The sequence below is a fragment of the Octopus sinensis genome, linkage group LG3, assembly GCF_006345805.1.
Source record: "Octopus sinensis linkage group LG3, ASM634580v1, whole genome shotgun sequence".
Classification (NCBI taxonomy): domain Eukaryota; kingdom Metazoa; phylum Mollusca; class Cephalopoda; order Octopoda; family Octopodidae; genus Octopus; species Octopus sinensis.
In genome coordinates, this window is record NC_042999.1 from 135633036 (window position 1) to 135659093 (window position 26058).

General features: G+C 36.5%; 1 protein-coding gene across 5 annotated transcripts in view; it reads right to left on the reverse strand.

Annotated features, from left to right (window-relative positions):
* LOC115209261 (retinoblastoma-associated protein) overlaps nt 1-26058 on the reverse strand; it is a 76981-nt gene that overhangs the window by 25427 nt on the left and 25496 nt on the right. For all 5 annotated transcript variants that reach the window (XR_004998337.1, XR_003881320.2, XR_004998336.1 and 2 more), the window contains exons 10-24: nt 23173-23258; nt 21110-21181; nt 20536-20666; nt 18291-18329; nt 16547-16634; nt 15804-15983; nt 14056-14170; nt 12491-12636; nt 10717-10767; nt 10464-10546; nt 8683-8858; nt 8339-8403; nt 5776-5853; nt 4101-4205; nt 2526-2645 (exon numbers count right to left, since the gene is read on the reverse strand). Coding sequence is in view for 1 of the 5 variants with exons in the window: in XM_029777555.2 (XP_029633415.1) it covers nt 2526-2645; nt 4101-4205; nt 5776-5853; nt 8339-8403; nt 8683-8858; nt 10464-10546; nt 10717-10767; nt 12491-12636; nt 14056-14170; nt 15804-15983; nt 16547-16634; nt 18291-18329; nt 20536-20666; nt 21110-21181; nt 23173-23258 (1535 nt within the window). In the remaining 4 variants the exon portion in view is untranslated. The remainder of the gene's footprint in view (nt 1-2525; nt 2646-4100; nt 4206-5775; nt 5854-8338; nt 8404-8682; nt 8859-10463; nt 10547-10716; nt 10768-12490; nt 12637-14055; nt 14171-15803; nt 15984-16546; nt 16635-18290; nt 18330-20535; nt 20667-21109; nt 21182-23172; nt 23259-26058) is intronic.

The following is a 26058-nucleotide window of genomic DNA, read 5'->3' on the forward strand; positions in this document are numbered from 1 at the left end:
TATGTAATTTGTAAGGATAATGGCTGTTAAGTAAAGGAAGAGACAGAATATCCCAAGAGTAAAGGAACTGCAGAAGAAGACTAAGGAAGAGGTAAAAGTCGGTGATGCAGACACAAGAACATATACCTATAAGAAATAAACTCACAAAGAAATAAATTCAAAGTATATATTTAACAGAATTAATAAAATACATATTTTGAGAAAATTTGAACTTGAATCATCTAATTTTCTATATTAACTTTCTCATATATTTTCCAAAAAGTTCTGCACAAATAAATATATAGACAGACACACATGAATGCATGCATACACACATACACACGTTCTCTCTCTCTCTCTCTCTAACAATCACAAACAAGAACATGCATACAATAAGATTAAAATTTCAATGACACAAACACAAAAATGCACATCTACATTCAGACACAGACTTACAAATAGACCATGCAAAAAACAATTTTCACCTCTTATTCATTACTATTTTCTTGACTTCAAAAATAATTTTATAAAATCATCCTTGTAATTCCCCTACTCAACCAACTATCCCACACTTTCATCTTATATACACATTTACAAGGAATGTAGCAGTGAGAAGTGATTGACTGACCTGTGTGGAAAGGCAATAATTGACTTGGTCTATGGCAAGCTGCCTAACCCATGCCAATATGGAAATTGCATGTAAAATATGATAATGAGGGTGATTAAACACACACACACACACGCAAGAAAGTATGTATGTCATTATTCAGTTTTATTTCAAGATTTCTTGCCAATAGCAAAAGAGCTGGTTTCTAACCTAGATCCAAGGCTCCTTCACTGGAATTTCAACATCAACAACAGGGTATTTTTGTATGTATGTACATGTGCAGATTCGTACGTTTTGTTTTATGTATATATTCTCATGCATATAGTTGCATATCTAGACATGCTCATATATACTTAAATGATAAACTTTTGAAAAGTTAACAGATTCTTACAGTTCCATTGAAGGATTGGATCTATGGCCTTTGAATTAGCTTTTTCCTTTCTGGTTTTGAGAAGCCTAATTTCTTGTGTGTCTGTATGTATGTACATATATAAGTATATACTTGTGCAAATTAACATGTATGGCATACAACCATGAAAGGTAAGGTCAACCTCAGCGGAATTTGAACTCAGAATGTAATGGCAAATGAAATGCCACTAAGCATCTTGCCAAGCGTGCTAATGATTCTACAAGCTCTCCACCTTATGCACACTACAGATAATACATGCACATACAGACAGACTATTTACTTAGAGAAAATACTTAACTCACACTCAGAACCTTGTGATTGCAAAGCAAAATTCCATACCATTCAGCAATTCTGCACACACACACACACACTAACAGACACACTATATACTTACAGAAGATACTAAATTGAGGCACACAGGGAAGAATTACCAGACATGTTGTGTTAAAGTCACCATACAGACGCATGAGGTTTTCAGATTATATCTCTTACCTTTTTAGTTTAACTGAATCAAGACACATCATCACAGTTAAATCCTGTTGGCAGCCCCCATTAAAACTGAATTACTTCCAAGATTTGAAAAAAAAAAACGCCATCTTTCAAACAAACACAAAGATGAAAGAGATAATGCAGCAAGCAAGCTTCATAGAATACAAGTGAGACTCCCATTCTGAGTAAACCCCACCCACCCCACTGTTCAGGCAGGCGGTGAATGCACAAGATAACAGTACAATGTAGTTCAAAGACTGTGAGGTTAAGACATTGAATGACTGGTAACAGAGGTACAAGTTCAACTTCTGGATGTTTTTTTTGTGTTGTATGACTGCACAAAAAAAGCCATGTCTCTGTCCCAGTCACGTTCTTTAAATACATACATATATATGTATTTAAGTACACACACACACACACCACACACACACACACACATATATATATATACACATTATATAGGGTGTCCATAAATTTCAGAAAAAGAAAAATAAGAATAACTCACCAGGTTTTCAACCAATGGAGGCCAGGTGGAAATGTTCTGATGTTTCTAATAAAACTTATTTTCCAATAAACTGTATGAGTTATCTTTATTTTTTTTTTTCTGAATTTTTCATATTGTAAAGTTATTTATGGACACCCTATGTGTATGTATATATATACTCTCTCTATTTCACTCACAGATATATATATATAAACATACATTATATATTCATATACACAAATACATACTGACTGTCTGACACTCCATTGGTTATGACAATGAGTGTTCCAGTTGAGCCTATCAACGGAAAAAACTTGCTTGGGAAATTAACATGCAAGTGGCTGAGCAATCTACAGACATGTGTACCCTTAACGTAGTTCCCAGGGAGATTCAGCACGACACAGAATGTGACAAAGCTGGCCCTTTGAAATAGAGGTACTACTCATTTTTGCCAGCTGAGTTGACATATACACACACACACACACATATATACACAAAATACATGCATACAGCATGCATACATAATGAACAAATAACTGTGAAATGAATTTACTCACTGTTTGTTTGTTAGGTTCAAACTGTAAAATATATGTCTTCATAGTTGGTAGGTAGACATTATTATAAAAACCAACAATTGAATCCGTTCTGCCATCTTGGATTAATATCACTTTAAATATCTGGAGAGTGGAAAGAGAGATATCAAGAATTAGATGAAGAAATATGAATATCAACTGAGAAATAACTGGAGAAATCATCTGGGGATAGGGGTAAAAAGAGAGAAATTTTTTTAAAGCACTAAAGTAACAGATTATGTATTTGTGAAGACCCCACCCCCATCCATCTCAGCAAAATCACAGTTCTGTCAAGCCTTCTCCAATGACTCATCTTCTAACATGCATCCCTCCCTAATCCCTCAGGTCTGTAAATGCTACCACTTATCACACTACACTTCACATCGTATCCCTACTATTGTCCATTGTAACCTTCTCTCCCTCCTTAACTCACTCCTATTTTCTTCCTACACTTCTCCTCCCCCAAACTGATATTCACTATGTTAACTCAATCCCTATCTTTAATCATGCACTTACTCACCCACTTTTCTGTTCTATCCCAAATGCTTCTCAACTGGGGTTCATACGGCCCATGGGAGTCCATATAAGATTTTGTTACTAAAATTTATCTGGTCTTACTACTACAATCTTTTATTTTTCTTTTACTTTTATCTGTTTCAATCATTTGACTGCAGCCATGCTGGGGCACAGCCTTGAAGGGTTTTTTTAGCCAAACAAATTAACCCCAGGACTTACTTCTTAAGCCTAGTACTTATTCTACCAGTCCCTTTTGCTGAACCACTAAATTATGGGGACATAAACACATCAACACCAGTTGTCAAGCAGTGATGGGAGGGCGGGAGGCAGAGATATAGACACAATGATACACACACAAAAATATATACATATATATATATATATATACATGCACACACACAACAGGCTTCTTTTAGTTTCTGCCTACCAAATCCACTCACGAGGCTTTGGTTGGCCTGATGCTATAGAAGAAGACACTTGCGCAAGGTGCCACATAGTAGAACTGAACCATGTGGTTGGGAAGCAAGTTGCTAACCATACAGCCATGCCAGCACCTATATCAACTTCTTTTTATACAATACCTAATAATATTTAATTATAAAAATACAATATGATTTTTGAAACATCAAATGACTAGGAGGATTCACCTGAGTAAAATAGGAATTAAAAGAGTCCATTTCGAACCTGGGTTCTCATTCCTAAGGTACTTTTCAATACATTATTTACATTTGACACTCCATCGAAAACTAGGTAAATAATGTAAATAATGTTCATAATTCCTCATCTCTGAAATATAGAACTGTATTATCTAATTGGTACAGAGCCGACATTAGACTTCAATGGAGACATATAGAGAAACTCCATCAAAGACTAGTCAAATGTAAATAATGTATCGAAAAATACCTTAGGAATGAGAACCCAATAATATAAATAATAGAGTTAACAAGGACTACTCAAACAAAATTACAAAAAAAAATTAAATTCATAAATATGTGAGAATAAAACAAATACTATTACATTCTGTGTAATAAATAAAATACTTACTTCTTGTTGAGCAAGTGAGATTTCCTTAGATACATTTACAATAGTTTTGAATTTAATCTCTTGATGTACTACTCGGCAGATACCATACAGACAGCATACCATAATCTTGAAAATGGAAATTTGAGATCAATAAATGATTTTTAAAAGGTAGATATTAACAATTTTCTGAAACAGATTTAAAAATACTTATATATTGAGTTTTTAATTTTTAACAAGGCCATACATTAATAAAGGAGAAGTATATAAAGAAACTGAATCACTTAACTCTATAACTCCAGAGGGATGAAATTCACGCTCAATACTGGCAGAGTTTGAACTCCAAACATAAAGGAATGTAACCAAACACAAAAAAATATTTAATCCAATACATAATCATTCCTGCCTCTCATTTATTTAAAATGTATAAGGCAATGATGGCAAAGATGATGAAGGCACATTCTCATTCTAGTTGTTTTTCACCAATTACATTTTAACCCTTTGGAAATGGAATCTCATTTGGAGTTTCAGTGCCAAGAAGACAGATCCCTTTTCACAAGCTCTACAGAGGGTATGCAATTATTTTTCAAAAACAATTATAAAAAATAAAGTAATTACTTTACATATATAAAACTATATATATTCTTGTAGGAAATTGAATGAACTAATTCAATCTTCTTCGTCATTCAACTTTTCAGCCAATAAATTAGCCCTGTTGTCTCCTAAGGTTTAATATCCATTTAACTGGGGTAGCTATGCATCTCTTCTACAAGACACTTGTTCCTGTCCCTCTATCAGACTTTAACCTTTCATCACTTTTTATAAGGTCTCCTCCAACAATTCTATATCCCCTTGTCACATATAAAGCATTCAGTACACTCTGCAAAGTGGCTGGTATAAGGAAGGAAAGTCATCTCGCTATAGAAACCATGCCAAAACAGATGTTGGGTTTAGCACAGCTCTCTAACTCACCAGTTCCTGTCAAACTATCCAACTTATGCCAGTATGGAAAACAGATGCTACAAGGAGATGCTGAAAAGTTCCTGGCTTTAAGGGTATTGCAAAAGGCCTGGTTGGAGACCTAACTTTCTGAGTTTTTTTTACAGGACTTAGGAAAATTAAAGGACTGCTACAATAAGTGTTTGAACCTGAGAGTGGAATATGTTGAGTAAAATCATAATTAACTGATCCTTTTGTATTTTCTTTCACCCAAAGCCAGGAACTTTTCAGTGGCCCCTGTAAATGATGATGATGATGATAATGATGATACCCTGATATAGATTCAACAGTTCTACAACGGAATTTCTCTTTCTGTATTTCATTATTTTGTCATGTTATTTGTAATGCTCAATCTAACCCTCACCCACTCCTTCTAAGTAGTCTATCTTCATTGCAGATAACATTATGTTTTTAACTCAACTCCAAATTTCCAAAATGTCCAATTATGATTTGCCAAACATATTTCCACAGTATTTCCATTAAACTTTTATTCTAGTTGAATTATCAATAAGACGGACTTCTCTAGAGATTTGCAGAACTAACATCTGCTTTTTGATATTGCATTAGTATTCTCAAGAGCAACAAGCCAAAAATATGGATATGTCAACTATAAAGTTGAGAGGTCAACTTGCCCCAGTTATTCAAGGAAAAGATAAATTTTAAAACATAAAAAGTGACCACATCCTACAATGTTACATACCTGGTCAAGATGTCTGTTTCGTAGTAATTCACGATTGTGTATGATACAATGGACAAGACAAGTCCAAACTTTCTGTGTCTGGTGGGGAGAGGAAAATAAAGATAAAAAAAGTTATAGAGTAGAAAGACTAAAATGACTCGTTTCGTTTATCAAATGGAAAATTGATGGTGAGAATAAAATGTTTCCACTTAAAAAAACCCAATGCCGATATAATCACCACTGCTACCACTACAATAGTCCCTAATGCTTAATTTTCTGCCGGTTTCCTGTACATGAAGGTTTAATGTAACTTGTGCTAATTTACATCTTTTCTTTCCCACCCCAGTTTTATCAAAATATTAAACTCAAAATAGCTATGAACACTAACAAGTATCAGAATCTGGTATGTTGGTGTTGGCTGTATATACATTTATATACATACAAAGATAATATACATTCTTTTCTTCTATTAGATGTTTCAGTCATTTGACAGTGGCCATGCTAAAGCACTGCCTTAATGAGTTTTAGTCAAAGAAATCAGCCCCGTGATTTATTCTTTGTAAACCGAGTACTTATTCTATTAGTATCTTGCCGAAATGCTAAGTTATGGGGACATAAACACACCAACAAGCGATGGTGGAGGGACAAACACTGACACATAAATATATATATACACATATATATATATATATATATATATATATACACACACACACACATATATATCTATATATATATAAAATTCAACTTGTGTGTCTGTGTGTTTAACTTCCCGGCACATCTCCTCCTAGACAACAAATCATAGAACCACGAAAAATGGGTCACTTAAAGTTTAGGCGAATGAAAATTGAACTGCGCTATTTCTGTTCCGAAATTCATCTCGCAAGTGAAAAAATTGATAATGTGTTTGTTTAGGCCTTATCCCATGCATTGAATAGTGAACTTTACTCAGTCAGCTGTTTGACGTGAACTGTGTTCACCACGCGTGCAAGCATGCGTAAATTGCATGAAAAATAAAAAATCAAGATATAAAAACGAATCGCCATAAACATTGTAGAAATTCGACAAAGAAATGAATTTTCGGGATGTAGCCTGGAGGGTTTTTTTTGGTATTTATATATATATATCATAATATATATATGTATGTATGAATATATATATATATATATATATATATATATATATATATATATATATGAGAGTATGATAAAAGAAGGCTAACTCTTCCTTCTGTAGAAGAAAAAATTCAAATCGGACCATGTTAACACCAAAAATTATTTACATCAAAAAGGTGCCTTTTTTCTATGAAAATCCCTATTTTTTACGATGTTTTGACTGCTGTGTCACCATTTTTTGGTGCATTTCACTTAAAGATAATAACAAGCTACATGCTGCCAAATTTTTACTTTTCAAAAATTCCAATTCTAAAGGGTCTAAACAAACCGCAACGTCGGGCGATACTGCTAGTATATAAATCAGCAGTAAAGTTACAAAAATGGCATAAATGACTGGCTTCCATACAGTTTCCATCTACCAGATCCATTCGCGAGGCCTTTGGTCAGTTCAAGGCTTCAGTAGAAAGCACTTACTCAAAATGTTGTGAATCATTTTTAGTGAATTGATCACTTTTCCTTTCAATATGTGATAAAATTGCCCAATGTTTTCGCTCTATGCCTCAGTTCTTGCATAATCTGACTAGGGCTTATGGAATTTTCATATTGGTTTTCAGACATGATTCATTAGTAATTTGTATAATTTCATTATGTAATTAAGCTGTTTTAATGTTTTAAATGTAAAAAAAAAAAAATCTAGGTTAGATGAAACTCATCATCATCAGCAATATGGAAAGAGAGCAATATGAGTCTCTGTGTTTTTCTTTTTCCTTTCCCTTCATATAACCACCACTAATCCCTTTTACTTGAAATTCTAATAACAAAATACTTAACTCAGGTAATCTCAGATGTTAGTTTTTGTAGCAATTTAAAACATTTTTTGATATAAGTATTATACAAGCCACAGTGAAATTGCTAGATACAGTGCTCCAGAATGGTCTCAATACATCCTATTTTAAGAACTATGCTAGAATTAAAGTAATTGCTCTGTTAACAAATAAAAGAAGTCTGAATGTCTAGAAAAGAGATTTTATTAGAACATAGGCGCAGGAGTGGCTGTGTGGTAAGTAGCTTGCTAACCAACCACATGGTTCTGGGTTCAGTCCCACTGCGTGGCATCTTGGGCAAGTGTCTTCTACTATAGCCTCAGGCTGACCAAAGCCTTGTGAGTGGATTTGGTAGACGGAAACTGAAAGAAGCCCATCGTATATATGTATATATATATGCGTATGTGTTTGTGTGTCTGTGTTTGCCCCCCTAGCATTGCTTGACAACCGATGCTGGTGTGATTATGTCCCTGTTACTTAGCGGTTCGGCAAAAGAGACCGATAGAATAAGTACTGGGCTTACAAAAGAATAAGTCCCGGGTCGAGTTGCTCGATTAAAGGCGGTGCTCCAGCATGGCCGCAGTCAAATGACTGAAACAAGTAAAAGAGTAAAAGAGAGTAAAGAGTAAAGTTATAAATACAAACCAGCTCAGGAGAAACTTCCAATGATTCACATAATCGGCTAAGTCTTTTGAAAGCAAGATGGCAAACTGAAAATATGGAAAAAAAATATTTATTTCTTACATTAAAATAAAGGAAAAGTATAATCAATTGAATCAATTTCTCAGTGCATAAATTGTAATTTTTCTCATCAAACACCAAAAAATTTGGCCTCTCAAACCTATCATACAATGTCATTCTAAAAAATCTAGAAGCATTGAGATAATGCATGATTAATTCAAAACAATTTGCATAAACATCATGCTTAACAGAATAATCTGAATGTTAAAAGATCTGATGAAAAGTAAGAAATTTAGAATAAGGAATACCTTTTGTGAAGAACTGTTTAATTGCTCGCGATCTTTGAGTATTTGATGAATTTGGACTGCTTGGCACCACCACCGTTTGACCATTTGACTCAGAGTTCATGGGCATTTTTTCAGGTGTTATGTAATAATAATGATAAAAGCAACTGTTGTTTGGATTATTTTTCGTTGGTGTCATCCTGAAAGTTAGATATAAATTCTTATTAAATGTTCCCTAATTTATCATGTTAATTTTATTAATGAAAAATAACCAAGTTTTTTTGTCTTAAAATGTTAGAAATTATAAAATGTTGGAATACTACTACATAAACAGTATCATGGGTGCTGTGTTCTGTCCAAGGTTAATAGTTATTACTACTACCAACCACTTAACAGTGAAGGGTTTTGTGTTAAGACAGAGTTTCTACAACTGGGTGCTCTTCCTGTTCCTAACACAACTTGTTTTTCAAGTAAGGCATTTCTTTTTTGTTTTTTCATTCCACCAGTCACTACATGTTGAAAATGAATGAATTATGGGAGTTATGTTTACCACAGAACATAAACATTGTCAACAATTTTGCTCAGTTGGTGTTGATAAAGACAGTGTCACACACACATCTGACACTCTTCTTTTGCACTCTCACAAATCTACCCATCCAGCTATGCTTGATTTTCAATCCCTATTCTCTCTTCTAGTGAAGGCGCATGGCTTAGTGGTTAGGGTATTCAGCTCATGAACGTAAGGTCGTGAGTTTGATTCCCAACAACACATTGTGTCTTTGAGCAAGACACTTTATTTCATGTTGCTCCAGTCCACTCAGCTGGCAAAAATCTGTAGTACCTATATTTCAAAGGGTCAGCTTTGTCACACTCTGTGTCACGCTGATTCTTCCTGAGAACTACATTAAAGGTACACATGTTTGTGGAGTGCTCAGCCGTTTGCATGTTAATTTCACGAGCAGGCTGTTCTGTTGATTGGATCAACTGGAACCCTTGTCATTGTAGCTGACAGAGTGCCAGGTAATTCTCTCTTCTCTTTTTCCACTTTCTTGTATCTTGAGTACACACCCTGACATCTCATCTTCACCATTTTTTTTTCTCTCTTTTATGCTGAGGTAACCGTGTATCTCCTCTACAGCAAAACACCTATTCATGTCCCTCTATCATACTTTAGCCTCACAACACCTAGCACAAAACTACTGCAACCTTACTCTATCAAGGAGGTCTTATCTTGGCAAGTTACCTGATGAGCTCACTAGTGTCAGTGCAACAAAAAAAAGCACCTAATACACTGTAAAATGATTGGTGTTAGTAAAGGCATCAAGCTGCAGGAACCACACCAAAGCAGACATTGGAGCTCAATGCAGTCCTCTGGCTCATCAAATCCTGTTAAGCTGTCCAATCTAAGCCAGTATGGAATATGGACATTAAACAATGATAATGATAACCTTGTATTTATACGCATCACTGCTTAGCACTGCCACCCTGTAATTAGCACTACCAGTTGTTGTATAATGACAAGAATATCATAGAGACAATCTCACAGTGCACCATGCCCAGTTTCTGTGATTGAAGAGGAGATAACCACTCTGAAATGCATGTGTCTCACAGTCTGGATAGGTGGCATTGTGAGCTGATTTTAGGTGTATTTACACCATTTGTCAACAGCAAGAAATTTTCTCCATGACAAAACAGTGAATGGCTTTCTTGCAGGTTTGAATATGCCCCAAGCATATATGAACTGGTAATAACATTGTATTTAAATGATGATTATGATGAGTTTAATATTAAGTAACTAGACTTACATTAGGTTTGTTGCATTTTCACCATTTTTTGCTTCTAAGAGGTTCTCCAGATCCTCATTTGAGATCTCAAACACTGACCTGCCCTGGAATAAATAAGACAAAGTATACATAAATCAGGAGTGAATTGAGAGAGGTTCCACTAATGTACATACCCACAAACATTCATGTGCACACATATGCACATACACACATATGCATACACACTCACGCACACACAGGTCTAAATGTTAAATGCTAATAGTGTAACACTTACTTCCTTCCATGCATAGCAATCCAAAATATCCTGCTCTATTTTCTGAATATGCTGCAAAGAAGACAAACAAATTTCAAACTAAAGATATTATAAATCAAATAATAAATTTAACAAAATACTGATTACAAGGCCAGGTGAGGTAATAATCAATTACACCAATCCCAGTGTTCAACTGGTACTTATTTTATAGACCCCGAAATGATGAAAGGTAAAGTCAACATCAGCAGAAATGGAACTCAGAACATGAAAACAGACGAAATGCCCCTAAGCATGTTGCCCAGCATGCTAATGATTCTTTCAGCTTGCCGCCTTAATTCAACAAAATATTGATAAACAAGTGTAATGATGGTGTGCAGAATTATAAACAAAGCATTAAACCTTCCCCGTTCCTTTTAACCAGAAGGTTGATTAAAATTGGAGAATGGAGAATCTGGTGATTTGGTATTTTATATTACAAGAATGACCAAGTGGGTAAAGGACAACATAATCAAGAGGTCAAAAGTTCATATCTTGTCACCTGTATTGTATTGTATTTGTAGTCAAGGCACTTAATTCTCAAATGGCCCAATCCACCTTGCCACAGCCATCTTAACTGAACTGGTTTGGTCATGTGATATAGATGGATGAGGACAATTGCATAAAGATGTGCCACTCACTTAAAGCGGAGGAAAATTGAGGAAGAGGGCAACCCAAAGAGACATGGGATGAAGTATTGAAGGCCAATCTCAAAACACTGAGCCTTACAAAGGAGATGACAGAGGACCAAGGTATGTGGTGCATTATTGTGCTGCAGAAGACTCACCCACAACAGAATTGAGATCCTAAAACCAAGGTGTTACATAATAGCAATGGTGCTGGTGTCATGTAAAAAGCACTGGTATTGATGCCACCAGCACACTCTATAACATGGTTGGCATTAGGAAAGGCATCCAGCTGTAGAAACCAAGACAAAACAGACTATGAAACCTAATGTGGTTTCTGGCCTTGTCAGTTCCTGTCAAGCCATTCAACCCATGCCAGCATGGAAAACGGATGCTGAATGTTGATGATGATGATGATGATATGATGATATGTCCACTTTCCATGCTGGTATAGTTTTGACAGACTTGCTAAATCTTTGATGCATCATAGATAAACAATCAATAGAATGAACATAAGGGATAAGCAGGTTATTTATTAGCCAACCATTCCTAAATTAATTCTGAAACAGTGGTTGCTCTGGTGTAGCTGTGTGGGTTAAGAAATTAATCATTCAAGGTTGCTTTCCAAAGTATTTAAACATCTCTGGTCACAAAAATGGGGAGTAAATAAAAGACCATTGCAAAATACCTCACTGAAGATTAACAATGCATTATCTAGAGAAACAAAAGATAACTGTTAATAAAACTTAAATACTTTTCGCACAAATACAGGTATAGGTGCAAGTACGGCTGTGCAGTAAGAAGTTTGCTTTCCAACTTGACCATTAACAGAACTCCAGTGATATGTGATACTGAAAAAGTATTTAGTAAAGATCTAAGGAATGAAAGAAGGATTATGCATATGACAAGAGAGTATTTATATCTGGCAAACAGATAAGAAAACATATATTTGTAGAAGTGATAAGAGATATAGAGGACACAGTAGATGAAATAGTTTGGCTTGTTATACTAGATAGTGAATCTTTTGTCTGATTTCATCTAGAATATGTGCACAGCAGAGATATATTCTTACACATTGAAAACTAAAACACACAGCAACTGAAACATATCCACAAGTAGATAGCAAAACTTACCCTGCAAATTTCTCCTGGTAGTTTATTTTCTAATTTTAAGACAGATTCAAGCACCAAGAATAAACAAAATGCCTCTAGATCAAATACTTTCAATACCCAAGGGAAGGCAAAATCAGGCTGGATGTTCTGAGATTCAACGTTGTTCACTAGACAAATTCAAAATGAAACATTATTGATAATATCAACCAAAGCCACGAATAATTATAATTTTACAGATTTAGAAAAAAAAAATCTAAATCATTATTGATAACACCAACCAAACATTCAATTTTAAGTCAATTTGTTCATAACACATTCAAATTTGCTGGAACAGATGAAGAATAAATATGCAAGTCTTTGTTTACAGCAGATATTGTCTGTGAATTTTACTGGATTACTATGAAGCTGCAATATTTTACTAAGATTCAGTAGAACGTGTTCAAGTATACAAAAAGTGGAGAATAAAAGATTGACATTGACTACAGGCACAGGTGTGGCTGTGTGGTATAAAGTATGCTTCTGAACCACATGGCTCCAGGTTCAGTCCCACTGCATTGCACCCTGGGCAAATGTCTTCTACTATAGTCTCAGACCGAGCAAATCTTTGAGAGTGGATTTAGTAATGGAAAATCTGAAAGAAGCCTGTCTTGTGTGTATGTGTATACGTATGTGTGTCTGCATGCATGCATGTCTTTATGTTTGTTTGTCCACACCACCGCTTGACAACTGGTGTTGGTGTGTTTACATCCCCGTAACTTAGCAGTTCGGCAAAAGAAATGATAGAATAAGTGCCAAGCTTAAGGAAAGAATCACTGAGGTTGATTCGTTCAACTAAAATTCAACATAGCTGCAATCTAATAACTATCTGACACTAAAAGTGTTAAAATAATCTTAATGCTTTGCTGCAGAAATCAAGGTATATCTGTTCAAAATTTCATTACCCTTAACAGCAGAAAGTAGTTTCAGATAGGCGCAGGAGTGGCTGTGTGGTAAGTAGCTTGTTTACCAACCACATGGTTCCGGGTTCAGTCCCACAGCGTGGCACCTTGGGCAAGTGTCTTCTACTATAGCCTCGGATCGACCAAAGCCTTGTGAGTGGATTTGGTAGACGGAAACTGAAAGAAGCCCATCGTATATATGTGTGTGTGTATATATATATATATGCGTGTGTGTGTCTGTGCTTGTCCCCCTAGCATTGCTTGACAACCGATGCTGGTGTGTTTATGTCCCCGTTACTTAGCAGATCGGCAAAAGAGACCGATAGAATAAGTACTGGGCTTACAAAAGAATAAGTCCCGGGGTCAAGTTGCCCGATTAAAGGCGGTGCTCCAGCATGGCCGCAGTCAAATGACTGAAACAAGTAAAAGAGTATACCAATCTTAAATTTTTGCGGGGAATGTCATATTCAAAACTACTTTTTGTTGAAATATATGAAGTTTATTATGTGCTAATGTGACTTGCAGAAAATACCAATTCTATTTTTTGGTAGGTATTTAACATCATTACTGGAATAACCATGAAATTGAATTTCACAGTTAAAGCATTAACTGAAAGTTCAAGTGAGTTTAACAGAGAAAAATACCTACAGGAAACATTGTAAGTCATCAGGATTACTTCTGCACTACATGCCATCAAAGCTTTGTGGAGATCATCACTACGGAACATAGTCACAAGAGAAGCTCTTCCAACACGCCGCTGTTCCTGAAAAAATATATCACACACACACATATATATGTATATAAACATGTGTATACAAATATATACATACATATAAATGTACAAAAACAATATATACATATACAGTCACACATATGTACATACACAAACATACATATATCCATATCATCATCATCATCATTTAACGTCCGCTTTCCATGCTAGCATGGGTTGGACGGTTCGACCGGGGTCTGCGAAGCCAAGAGGCTGCACCTAGCCCAGTCTGATCTGGCAGTGTTTCTACACCTTGATGCCCTTCCTAACGCCAACCACTCCGAGAGTGTAGTGGGTGCTTTTAACGTGCCACCGGCACAGGTGCCAGGCGAGGTTGGCAACGGCCATGATCAGTTGGTGCTTTTTACGTGCCACCGGCACAGAGGCCAGTCGAGGCGGCACTGGCAACAGTCACGTTCAGATGGTTCTTTTATGTGCCACCGGCACTGATATCACAACTACAATTTCCATTGATTTTATGTGTGTAGTTGAAGACACATGGCTCAGTGGTTAGAGCACTGGATTCACAATCATTAGGTAGTGAGTTCAATTCCCATACCAGGCTGTGTGTTGTGTCCTTGAGCAAGACACTTTATTTCACGTTGCTTCAGTTCACTCAGCTGTAGAAACGAGTTGCGACGTCACTGGTGTCAAGCTGTATCAGCCTTTGCTTTTCCCTTGGATAACATCGGTGGCAGGGAGAGGGGAGGCTGGTATGCGTGGGCGACTGCTGGTCTTCCATAAACAAGCTTGCCTGGACTTATGCCTTGGAGGGGAACTTTCTAGGTGCAATCCCATGGTCACTCATGACCAAAGGGAGTCTTTACCCATTACCCTATGTATGTAGTTTACTTGCAAATCACTTTGTGAGTATGTGTGTGTCCACACACATCTATTTGTATGTACACATGACAGAAAATACAAGTCCAAGAAAAAAGTAAAAGCAGTAGAGTGTTGTTTCTGAAGGTGGGACATGATAATATTTTGGTGTGGTGTGGATCTTCAGAATGGGGCACAAAAGTGAATAACACTTGCAATGCAGTTTAGATCAAAACTCCCTCTGAATATTTAAATGCTATATACTAATTTTGTCTGTCCAAGGTGGGTGTTACAAATATTTTTAGAAAACTGATACAAGACAAATTACATGGAGAAATACTGAAGTAAAGTTTATTCCTAGATTCAAAGCTTTGAATTTCCATATCTATCATATTCTTCAATACAACTTTAACTGGCACTTCATCAGTTACAACAATGAGGGTTCCAGTTGCTCCTGCTTGTGAAATTGTGGCTGGGCACTCCATAAACACATGTACCCTTAATGTAGTTCTCAAGGAGATTCAGCATGACAGAGTTTGACATGGTTAGCCCTTTGAAATACAAGTATTATTCATTTTTGCCAGCTGAGTGGACTGGAGCAACATGAAATAAAGTGAGTTACTCAAGGACACAACACGTCGCTGGGAATTGAACTCATGACCTTACGATTGTGAGCAGAATACCCTAACCATTAAGCCACATTGGGTGTTGGGTCTTTCTCATGACTTGATGTTTGCACACTGATTAAAAACCTTCACATTTCATACAAGATGTTTGTAAGAAAATAAGATGAAGAAATACTTACAGATATTAGAAGAGAATTGAATATATGTAAATAGAGTTTGACGATAATTTGAAACCTCTCTGAAGCAAACCGCTTAGTGTCTGGGTCCTGACCTTTTACATCTGTGAAAGATTTTTCAAAGATCTTCCTGTATTTTTCAATTCTATCAGAAATAGATGTGACCATACTGGCATTAGAACTCTGAAAGAAAAATTAAGAAAAATTATACATAAGAGAAATATCAAGAAGCAAGTATTGAATAGTAATAATGATTTTTATAATCTGACAAAGGCTAGAAGTTTTAGTGGCGAAAGTAAGTCAATTACATTGACCTATGTTGTAGGTAAATGCATCTGTACCGATGCTGCATAAATACACCCATGCCAGTGGCACATAAAAATCACCCATCGCACTCTGTTAAGTGGTCGGTGTTAAGAAGGGCATCCAGACATAGAAACCATGCCACAACAGACAATTGGAATTTGGACAGCACCCCTAGCTGGCCACTCCATGTCAAACCATCTAACCCGTGCTAGCATGGAAAACAGATGTGAAATGATGACAATGATGATAATGATATATTACTGACAGGTCAGAGTTTCAAACAATCGTATATTATCAAAACAATTATACAATCTTTATACTACACAATTCAACAAAAAACAATTTTATAATATTAATTTTTTGAGCAGTATTAAATAAAATAATATGCTGGGAATAAATGGTTAAACATTACACTTACATAATAAAGTTAAAATACTCACATCTATATAATCTTTCAGCAATTCCCTGGGGTCCTCAGGTATTTCTTCCAAGATTTTCCATAACTGTTGAACAACAGTCAATGCTGACCTAAAATAAGCAATTAGAAAATTATATTTTCCCCTCTTTACTCATTCAAAGCACATAACTTTTTTGCAAGTTGGTATCACTGATAAGAAGCATTATGGCAAAAATCAAAGGTTCTAAATGACCACTTAAACTATAAGAAATAACAGCTAAATTTCACTCAAGTCACACCAATCTTAAAAAAAGAAGGATGGATAATGCAACCCTATATATACTTTGTCTCAAAAGAAAAATCATAGTTGAAATGTCTTTGATCACAGATCTGCTTCATCAGAGATGACCTGGAGTTAACAATATTATTTACTCATTTACTCACAACTGGCCTTATTTGATGTGTCTTGCTAATAGGAAAACTTACACCTGATAACAATATACACAATACATTTCTTAGTTTTAACATTTTTATATGAACTCCTTAAATATCTAAAACCCTTAGTATTAACCCTGATAAAATATTAAGAAGCCAACTGGGATTCTTCTCAGCAGTTGCTCATCTAACTAGAAATAGCAGCCAAATCTCTTTCAAACAATACTCTACCATTTTCAGAAATGGAAATACATATGAAATAACATAGTCCTATATATATGTTATATCTGAGATGGTTATGGCTGGAATGCCTTTGATCATAGGTCTGCCCAACTAGGACTGACCTAGGGGCTAAACAACAACAAAAAGTACAATAAAGAGCTAAGATGTTACCAATAATCTAACACCAAATCTTGTACTGGTTTCACATTTGTTTCACAGATACAATGAGCAATAATAATAACAATCCTTTCTACTAGAGGCACAAGGCCTCAGATTTTGGGGGTAGGGAACTGGTCAATTACATCAACCCCAGTGTTTCACTGGTACTTAATTTACTGACCCCGAAAGGACGAAAGGCTAAGTCAACCATGGCAGAATTTTAACTCAGAATACAGCAACAGATGAAATACTGCTAAGCATTTCATCCAGTCTGCTAACGATTCTGCCAGCTCACTGCAATAATAATGATAATAATAGTAGTGGTGGTGGTGGTGTTAGTGACAGCAGCAGCAGCAGTAGTAGTAGTAGTGTGGCTCTCATGCCTTTTGATCTTAACTGATTGGAAGTGTTATCTTGTACATATTTGTTCTTGGTATAAAAGACGAGCCACTGCAAATATTCTGCTTAATACCAGACTTGCCAGTCAGTTGCTTGACCTTAACCAGTTGAGCATGTCCCTTGGTGGCTGATGATATGTGCGTTTCTGATCACAAGCAGCAGTAGTGGAGGAGCATCATAGCCATGTGTTGAGAGGAATTCTTAGAGGTTTGAATAATTCACCTCTGGAAATATAGATGTTTCATTCATCATCCTTAAACAAACCTTATTCAGCAACCTTTTGAGTGGGATGGGCTTCTTGACCCAAAGAAAATTCTAACTGGGCCCCACCTGCAAGGTCATATGCTGCTTATCTTGATATGAGAACATCATCTCATGCACATATGGATGTGATGTATGTGTCTGGTGTACCCTTATCATACAGGTAGTCATGATGGGCATACTGGGCTTTGTATATTTGTACCCTAGTGTTACCTTGATGGCATGCATTGATCTCTCAGTCAATAATAATAATAGGTACAAGGCCTAAATTTTTGGGGAGTGGGCTAGTTGATTGCATTAACAACACTTACCGAACTGGTGTGAGTGGAGCAACTACTGAATCCTCAGGTCTGCAAAAGAATTTTAAAAACATCAATGATATTTACAAATTATATTATGAATAACTAGAAAAGTTACAGTATTAATTTAATGAAAATACAAAGATGTCTCAAAGTTTTACCTTAGTAATGAAGTTAGATAGAAAACAATATTTTTACATACATTTGTTGATATTTTTCTCTATGCATTGTTAGAAGGAATATATATATATATATTTACAGATGTTGTGAGATACATGTATATACCAGTGAAACAAGTATACAACAGTGAATATATGTGGGAATATTTGAAACTACTAAAAAAGGAATGAGCTAACTGATTCAATTTATGTATATACTGTGTTTGAAATAGTGCAAATAGATACAAGAAAATTACTTAAAATTGGGTATTGTATGCAGGAATATTAAATATATGATGAGAATGGATAATAACTGCATATATGTTAGCATCACTGTCATAAACCAGTTCAAAGGCTTTTATTCAAACTTTATTCTGCTCACCGTTTAATCCATTAATCACAGCTGTCCAACAATTGACACATTGTTTTATATTAGGTGAAGACAGTATCCATTTATCAATGTCATTCAACACTATGCCGTATTTTCATACTCAATACAAAATAAGATATCTGTATTTTTATCTATTATTTACTATTGTAGAAAGGAATTAATGATAGGATATTATAATTACTCTCTCTTTTACTCTTTTACTTGTTTCAGTCATTTTGACTGCGGCCATGCTGGAGCACCGCCTTTAATCGAGCAACTCGATCCCGGGACTTATTCTTTTGTAAGCCCAGTACTTATTCTATCGGTCTCTTTTGCCGAACCGCTAAGTGACAGGGACGTAAACACCAGCATCGGTTGTCAAGCAATGCTAGGGGGACAAACACAGGCACACAAACACATACACACACACACACACACATATATATATATATATATATATATATATATATATATACAACAGGCTTCTTCCAGTTTCCGTCTACCAAATCCACTCACAAGGCTTTGGTCGGCCCGAGGCTATAGCAGAAGACACTTGCCCAAGATGCCACGCAGTGGGACTGAACCCGGAACCATGTGGTTGGTAAACAAGCTACTTACCACACAGCCACTCCTGCGCCTATTCATAACAATCACAAAAAAATGCTTAGTAAATGACTTGTTTGAGCTTAGACGACATGGGATGAAGTACTGAAGAATAATCTCAAGACATTGAATCTTTCAGGCAACATGACAAAGGACCAAGATGCCTGGTACCTTGCTGTACAGAAGTGTTAAGACCAGAACTTTGGTTGGTGTAAAGCATGTAAAAGCAAGTGTGCAGTGCCCTGTAAGAGTGCCCATGCCAATGCCATGTAAAAGTACCCATGCAGTGCCACGTAAAAGTACCCAGCACACTGTAAAGTAGTTGGCATTAGGAAAGTGCAGCTCCTCAGCTTGCCAGCCCAGGTCAAACCATCCAATCCATGCCAGCATGGACAACAGACATCAAATGATGATAATGATGATGATGATGAACTGAATATATGTCTAGAGGTTTGCTTTGGTGACTGGAGTGGTAACAGTTGTGTCCGTAATGTATGTTTATTATTCATATATCATCAAACATCACGTCTCATTCTAAACCTGCACTGCATCCATGGGTTGATATTTCAAAAACATTCTCCAGTGGCAACATGAGTATCTTATCTCTTTCAATAACACAAAGAGACAATCATTGCACACATCAATGAAACAATCCTTTATCTCATATTTTATAATGCTGAATGGAATGTTTGTGTAAAATTACAACCAATATAAGGAGGTATGTCAGGTGAGTTCAAAATACAGTTTTCTAATGTTTTTGCGCTGATGATATTGTAACCATCTAATTGTTAGGCAAACACTCACTCACCAACACAGTACAATCTCTGGCAGGCCTACAGATATGCTGTCCCTTCCCTTTGCCTATAATTGCAATAGCATTGACAACACCTACAATTACAATAACATTATAGTAACCACAAAAGCTCCAAAAAGTAAAAAATGTGAGATAACAGCTAAATCCTTACTGCATCTTATGATTTAGGATGCGATGTCCTTAACTGCTATCACATAGATAAGAAGGTTTCACTAAAACTAACATACAAAAATGCATTTAGTTCTGTGGGCTATCACAAAAGCTGTTCCACTGAATACTCCAGAACAATAATAACTCATGTAAGAGACATACCGAGGTGATGGCTTTCTGTTTTTGATGGGAGTTGAAGTAACGACAATGGGATCATTGACTAAGAAGAGAAGCTCATTTATATCTCCACTAGCCTGGTAAGACTTCAGATAAATTTTCTCCGTCTCATCAACCTATAACAATGGTTAAATAAAATAAAATATATTAAAAACATTATTATTAGTTAGGAAACAAAAAGGGCTATGGGTGGGCAGAAGTTTGGGAGAATGTAAGGAAAATAGGAATGGGTCATGAAAGAGGAGAGAATAGGTGATAATACATAAAAAAGGGGTGGCAGAGGATCTTTCAAACATTCATTCATATATTAATATACACGTGACGTAAGGTGGCGAGCCGGTAGAAATATTAGCATGTCGGGCGAAAAGCTTAGCAGTATTTCGTCTGTCTTTATGTTCTTGAATTCAAATTCTGCCAAGGTAAACTTTGCCTTTCATCCACTCAGGGTTTATAAATTAAGTACCAGTTGCATACTGGGGTCAATCTAAATGACTGGCCCCCTCCGCAAAAATATGTGATGTATTAAGTAACTACATATTAATGAAATATAACTACTTACATCTAAATTGCCGTTGGTATATAATACAATTGAATTGACAAACTCTGCGACTGCGTTCTGGACAGGCTGAAGCTGTAAGAGAACATGAAAAATTTATAATTTATCAATTAAGTATTTATAGTGGTACATAAAATGATTAAAATTTATCAGCAAAATAACATCAACAATTGCTCTGTTCAATGTGAAAGGTTTCAAATTAAATGTAATGGAAAGATTAAGGTTGCAGTGACATTTTAGACACACTGGAAACTTGACTTTCTTGAAAAAAAAAAAAAAAAGAGAGCAAAGCAGGAACAGCCTGTTGTCCTTATTATTACTAAAGAAAACATTAAGGCAGCAAACTGGCAGAATTGTTACCACACCTGCCATCTGTACTTTCTGAGTTTAAATGCCAGAGGTCAACTTTGCCTTTCAGGGTCGATAAATTAAGTAGCAGTGAAATCAATTAGTCCCCTCCCTACAAAATTTCAAGCTTTGTACCTTTAATGGAATCATTAGCATGTCAGATAAAATAAGCTTTGTGTGTGGACTTAGAAGGAAACTGAAAGAAACTTGTTGTGTGTATGTATGTGTGTGTATAAATACATATATACATATATGTGGATGAAGTATTACTGTCTCTGTCTTATCATCACATGATAGTTGTAAGCTTGTATGTTGTCTGGTCATGGGAAATATTACCTTACTAGGTAGCAGGTGAAGGTTGGTGACAGGAAAGGCATTTGGCTAGAGAAAATCCACCTTAACAAATTCTGTCCAATCCATGTGAGCATGGAAAACAATTGGACATTAAAATGACGTTGATGATATGTGTGTGAATGTTCTGATCAGCAAGTATTTATACTAATTTGCAAGAGCTTCAATTTGCATGTCGTTCACTTCAGTTTCTTTTTCCTCCAAAGGATTATGTATTTAGTCAACATTGTCTTTTAACATTCCAAGTTTGGTAAATAAATACCAATAATAACCTGCACCAATTCTGTCATCTATATATCTCTGATATGTGAAGGCGCATAGCTCAGTGGCTAGAGCATCAGGCTCACAATCATTAGGTAGCTGGTTTGATTCTCAGATTGGGCTGTGGGTTGTGTTCTTGAGTAAGACACTTTATTTCATTTTGCTCCAGTTCAATTAGCTGTAGAAATGAGTTGTGACGTCACTGGTGCCAAGCTGTATCTGCCTTTCCCTTGGATAACATCGGTGGCATGGAGAGAGGAGGTTGGTATGCATGGGTGACTGCTGGTCTTCCATAAACAACTTTGCCTGCACTTATGCCTCAGATGGTAACTTTCTAAGTGCAACCCCATGGTCATTCATGACCAAAGGGGCTTTTTACCCTTTATACCTCTAATGTTTCTGGACATGCCAATAGAAGAATTGTAAGTATTTTTAGTTATATTTTCCCATGCTTTCATGAGAGGGATTGTTTGCTTTTACTTGATGCCCTTCCTAATACTACTTGACTATGACAGAGAGAGTGGAATATGGTTTTTGCTCATTCAGAAATTATTTTGTAAGACAATCTGGATAAGTTTTTCTTCTTGCTCAGGTTGTTTTCACCAATTTTGTTTTCCAGTAACAGTTCAAATCAGTCACACATCTATGACAGTTGCCTCTGCAGGTTTTTTACCCTGAGAGTAAAAAAATTTCAGACACTAAAAAATAAACTAGCATGTGCGGTAAGAGGATTGCTTCCCAACTATATGGTTTTGAGTTCACTCCCACAGCATGGCACCTAGGACAATTATCTTCTACAGTAGACCCCAAGCCAACCAAAGCCTTGTGAGTGGATATGGTGGACAGAAATAGAAAGAAGCCCAGCACGTGTGAATGAGTGTGTGTGTGTTAGTCCCCCACCACCAACTGACAACCAGTATTGGTTTGTTTACATCTCTGTAACTTAGTAATTTCGCAAAAGTAACTCATAGAATATGTACTAGGCTTAAAAAATATGTTTGATTCGTTTGATGAAACCTTTCAAGATGGTTCCCCAGCAAGGCCACAGTCTGATGACTGAAATAAATAAAAGATTCAAGACAAAAGATAAACAAAGAACTATTTACCTCCTTATAGCTTGTACGGAAGTCTTCAGCTAACTGTGAGAGCATTTCTGTAGAGTTGGGGTCAGTGCTAGATTTCTGAAGTTCATCTAAACAACAAAAATAATTCTCAATGAGTATTTTCATTACATAAATTCATATTTTTACATTTTTCCACCACCACCCTCCAACACACAATTTATGACAAGACTACATACTAATGGCAAAAAGAAATGGACAGAGGAGTGGCTGTGTGGTAAGAAGTTTGCTTCCCAACCACTTAGTTCTGGTTTCAGTCCCACTGCACGGCAACTTGGGCAAATGTCCTCTACTATAGACTCAGGCCAACTACCAAAGCCTTGTGAGTGGATTTGGCAGATGGAAACTGAAAGAAGCTCATCATATACATATATATATTATATATATACAGGGGGCACATAAAAAGCACCATCCAAATGTGGCTGATGCCAGTACTCCCTGACTGGCTCCCGTACCGGTGGCACATAAAAAGCACTATCCAAATATGATCGATGCCAGGCCCACCTGACTGGCTCCCGTGCCAGTGGCACGTAAAAGCACTCACTACACTCTCAGAGTGGTTGGCATTAGGAAGGGCATCCATCTGTAGAAACAATACCAGATCAGATTGGAGCCTGGTGTGACCGCTGGCTCTCCCGACCTCCAGGGTGTAAGAGGTTAGTTGGGATAAATTTTAAATGGGCATATTTCTAATTGGATAGATTTTGTTGGAGTTTGAATTTTAAATATTACCAGTTTGAATAATAACTTGTACTATTTTTTATTTCTGACTGAACAAATTCAACATCATCATCGTTTAACGTCTTTTCCATGCTGGCATGGGTTAGACGGTTCAACTGGGGTCTGGGAAGCCAGGAGGCTGCACCAGGCTCCAATCTAATCTGGTTTCTACAACTGGATGCCCTTCCTAATGCAAACCACTCCAAAAGTGTAGTGGGTGCTTTTTACGTGCCACTGGCACAGGGGCCAGAGGGGGCTGGCATTGACCATGTTTGGATGGTGCTTTTACGTGCCACTGGCATTGGAGCCAGAGGAGACTGGCATCAACCACATTTGGATGGTGCTTTTTACATTCCACCAGCACAGGAGCCAGTCGAGGTGAGGAGGCTGGCACATTTGGATGGAACTTTTTACATGCCAGTGTAATTGCTAAATTATTCCATGCCAACAAAAGCACTGGGGAGATTGTTAGAGCCACAAAGTATGCCAAATCTACTGTTTTTAGAGTTGTAGCCAATTTGAAGAAAAGTCAGGATGTTCAGAGAAAGCCTCACAGTCCTTGTAGTAACTGAAAATGCACACCTCGGTACTTAACAGGGCTTAAAAGACCAATTGAGTCAAACCCGTCAAAATCAATGGCTAAGTTGGCTCAAGATTGGGGAATCAGTAAAATGACCATTTCTAGGGCTGTGAAACAAGACCTCCATATGAAATTGAATGTGAGGAGACACCATAACATTTTAACTATCCACTCCAAAGCCATTTGAGCAGAAAGAAGCCCCAAACTTTTTAGTCATCTGAAACATCGTGGCAGAGACATCTACATCTTCATGGATGAAAAGAAGTTCATAGTAGATGAAGTTGCAAACCGTCAGAACTCACAAGTGATAGCATATGACCCTTACCAAGTTCCTTCAGCTATGCATAGCAAGAATCCGGCTTTCATAATGGTCTTTGGAGCTGTTGCAAGTGATGGGAAATTGATGCCTCCTCATTTTATTGAAGTGAGTCTTAAAATCATCACAGCAGAGTATCTCAAAATCTTAGAAGTGTTGTTGCCTTGGATTAGGAAGCATTATGATGGAAGTCAGGGCATGTTTGTACAAGACTCTGCACCAACCCATTCAAGAATTTTTGAAAGAGGAATTGCCTATCTTTGTCTCTAAAGATAACTGGCCCTCTAGCTCACCAGATTTTTGAAGAAAGAATTGCCATCTTTGTCCCTAAAGATATCTAGCCCACTAGCTCACCAGATTTGAATCCATGTGATTTTTGGCTAGTGGGTGCAGTTGAAGCAATATCCAACACATCTTGCAACTGAGTGTCTTCACTGAAGGCTTCAAGCGAGGATTCAGTAAAATGAAAAAAGAAGAGATAGTTAAGGCATGCGAATTAATTCATAAATGGATAGAACTGGTGAAGAAAGCAAATGACAGTTATATTGAACGGAAATAAGTGCTAAACACTCCACAATAAATTGGCATAAACATAAAATTTGCAGTGTTTGATTTTCTCAAGTTATACCAATTACAATAAAAATATTTAAATGGTCCCATGTTTGTGTTTATCCCTCACCAATTGGTATTGGTGTATTTACATCCCCATAACTTATGAGGTTCAGCAAAAGAAATGACAGAATAAATACCACACTTAAAAAAAAAATAAGTACTGGGGATGATTCAAATAAAAATTCTTCAAGGTGGCATCCCAGCATGGCCACAGTCTAATGACTAAAATAAGTAAAAGATATAAAAAATATTAGTTCATTTTGGTAAAACAAAAATGTAACTTCAATGAAGAAAGTGTTATACAGTGGTGACTGGCTCAGTGGTTAGTGTCGGATTTACAATCATGAGATTGTGAGTTCAATTCCTGAAATGGGCTGTGTGTAGTGTTTTTGAGCAACACACTTTATTTCACATTGCTCCAGTTAACTTAGCTGTAGAAATAAGTTTTGACTTTGCCTTTCCCTTGGACAACATCAGTGGCATGGAGAAGGGAGACTAGTATTCATGGGTAACTGCTGGCCTTCCATAAACAACCTTATGCCTCAGAGGCGAACTTTTTAGGTGCAATCCCATGGTCATTCGTGACCAAAGGGAGTCTTTACATTTATCTTTTTAGTAGTAATAGTAGTTGTGTTGTTTCTCC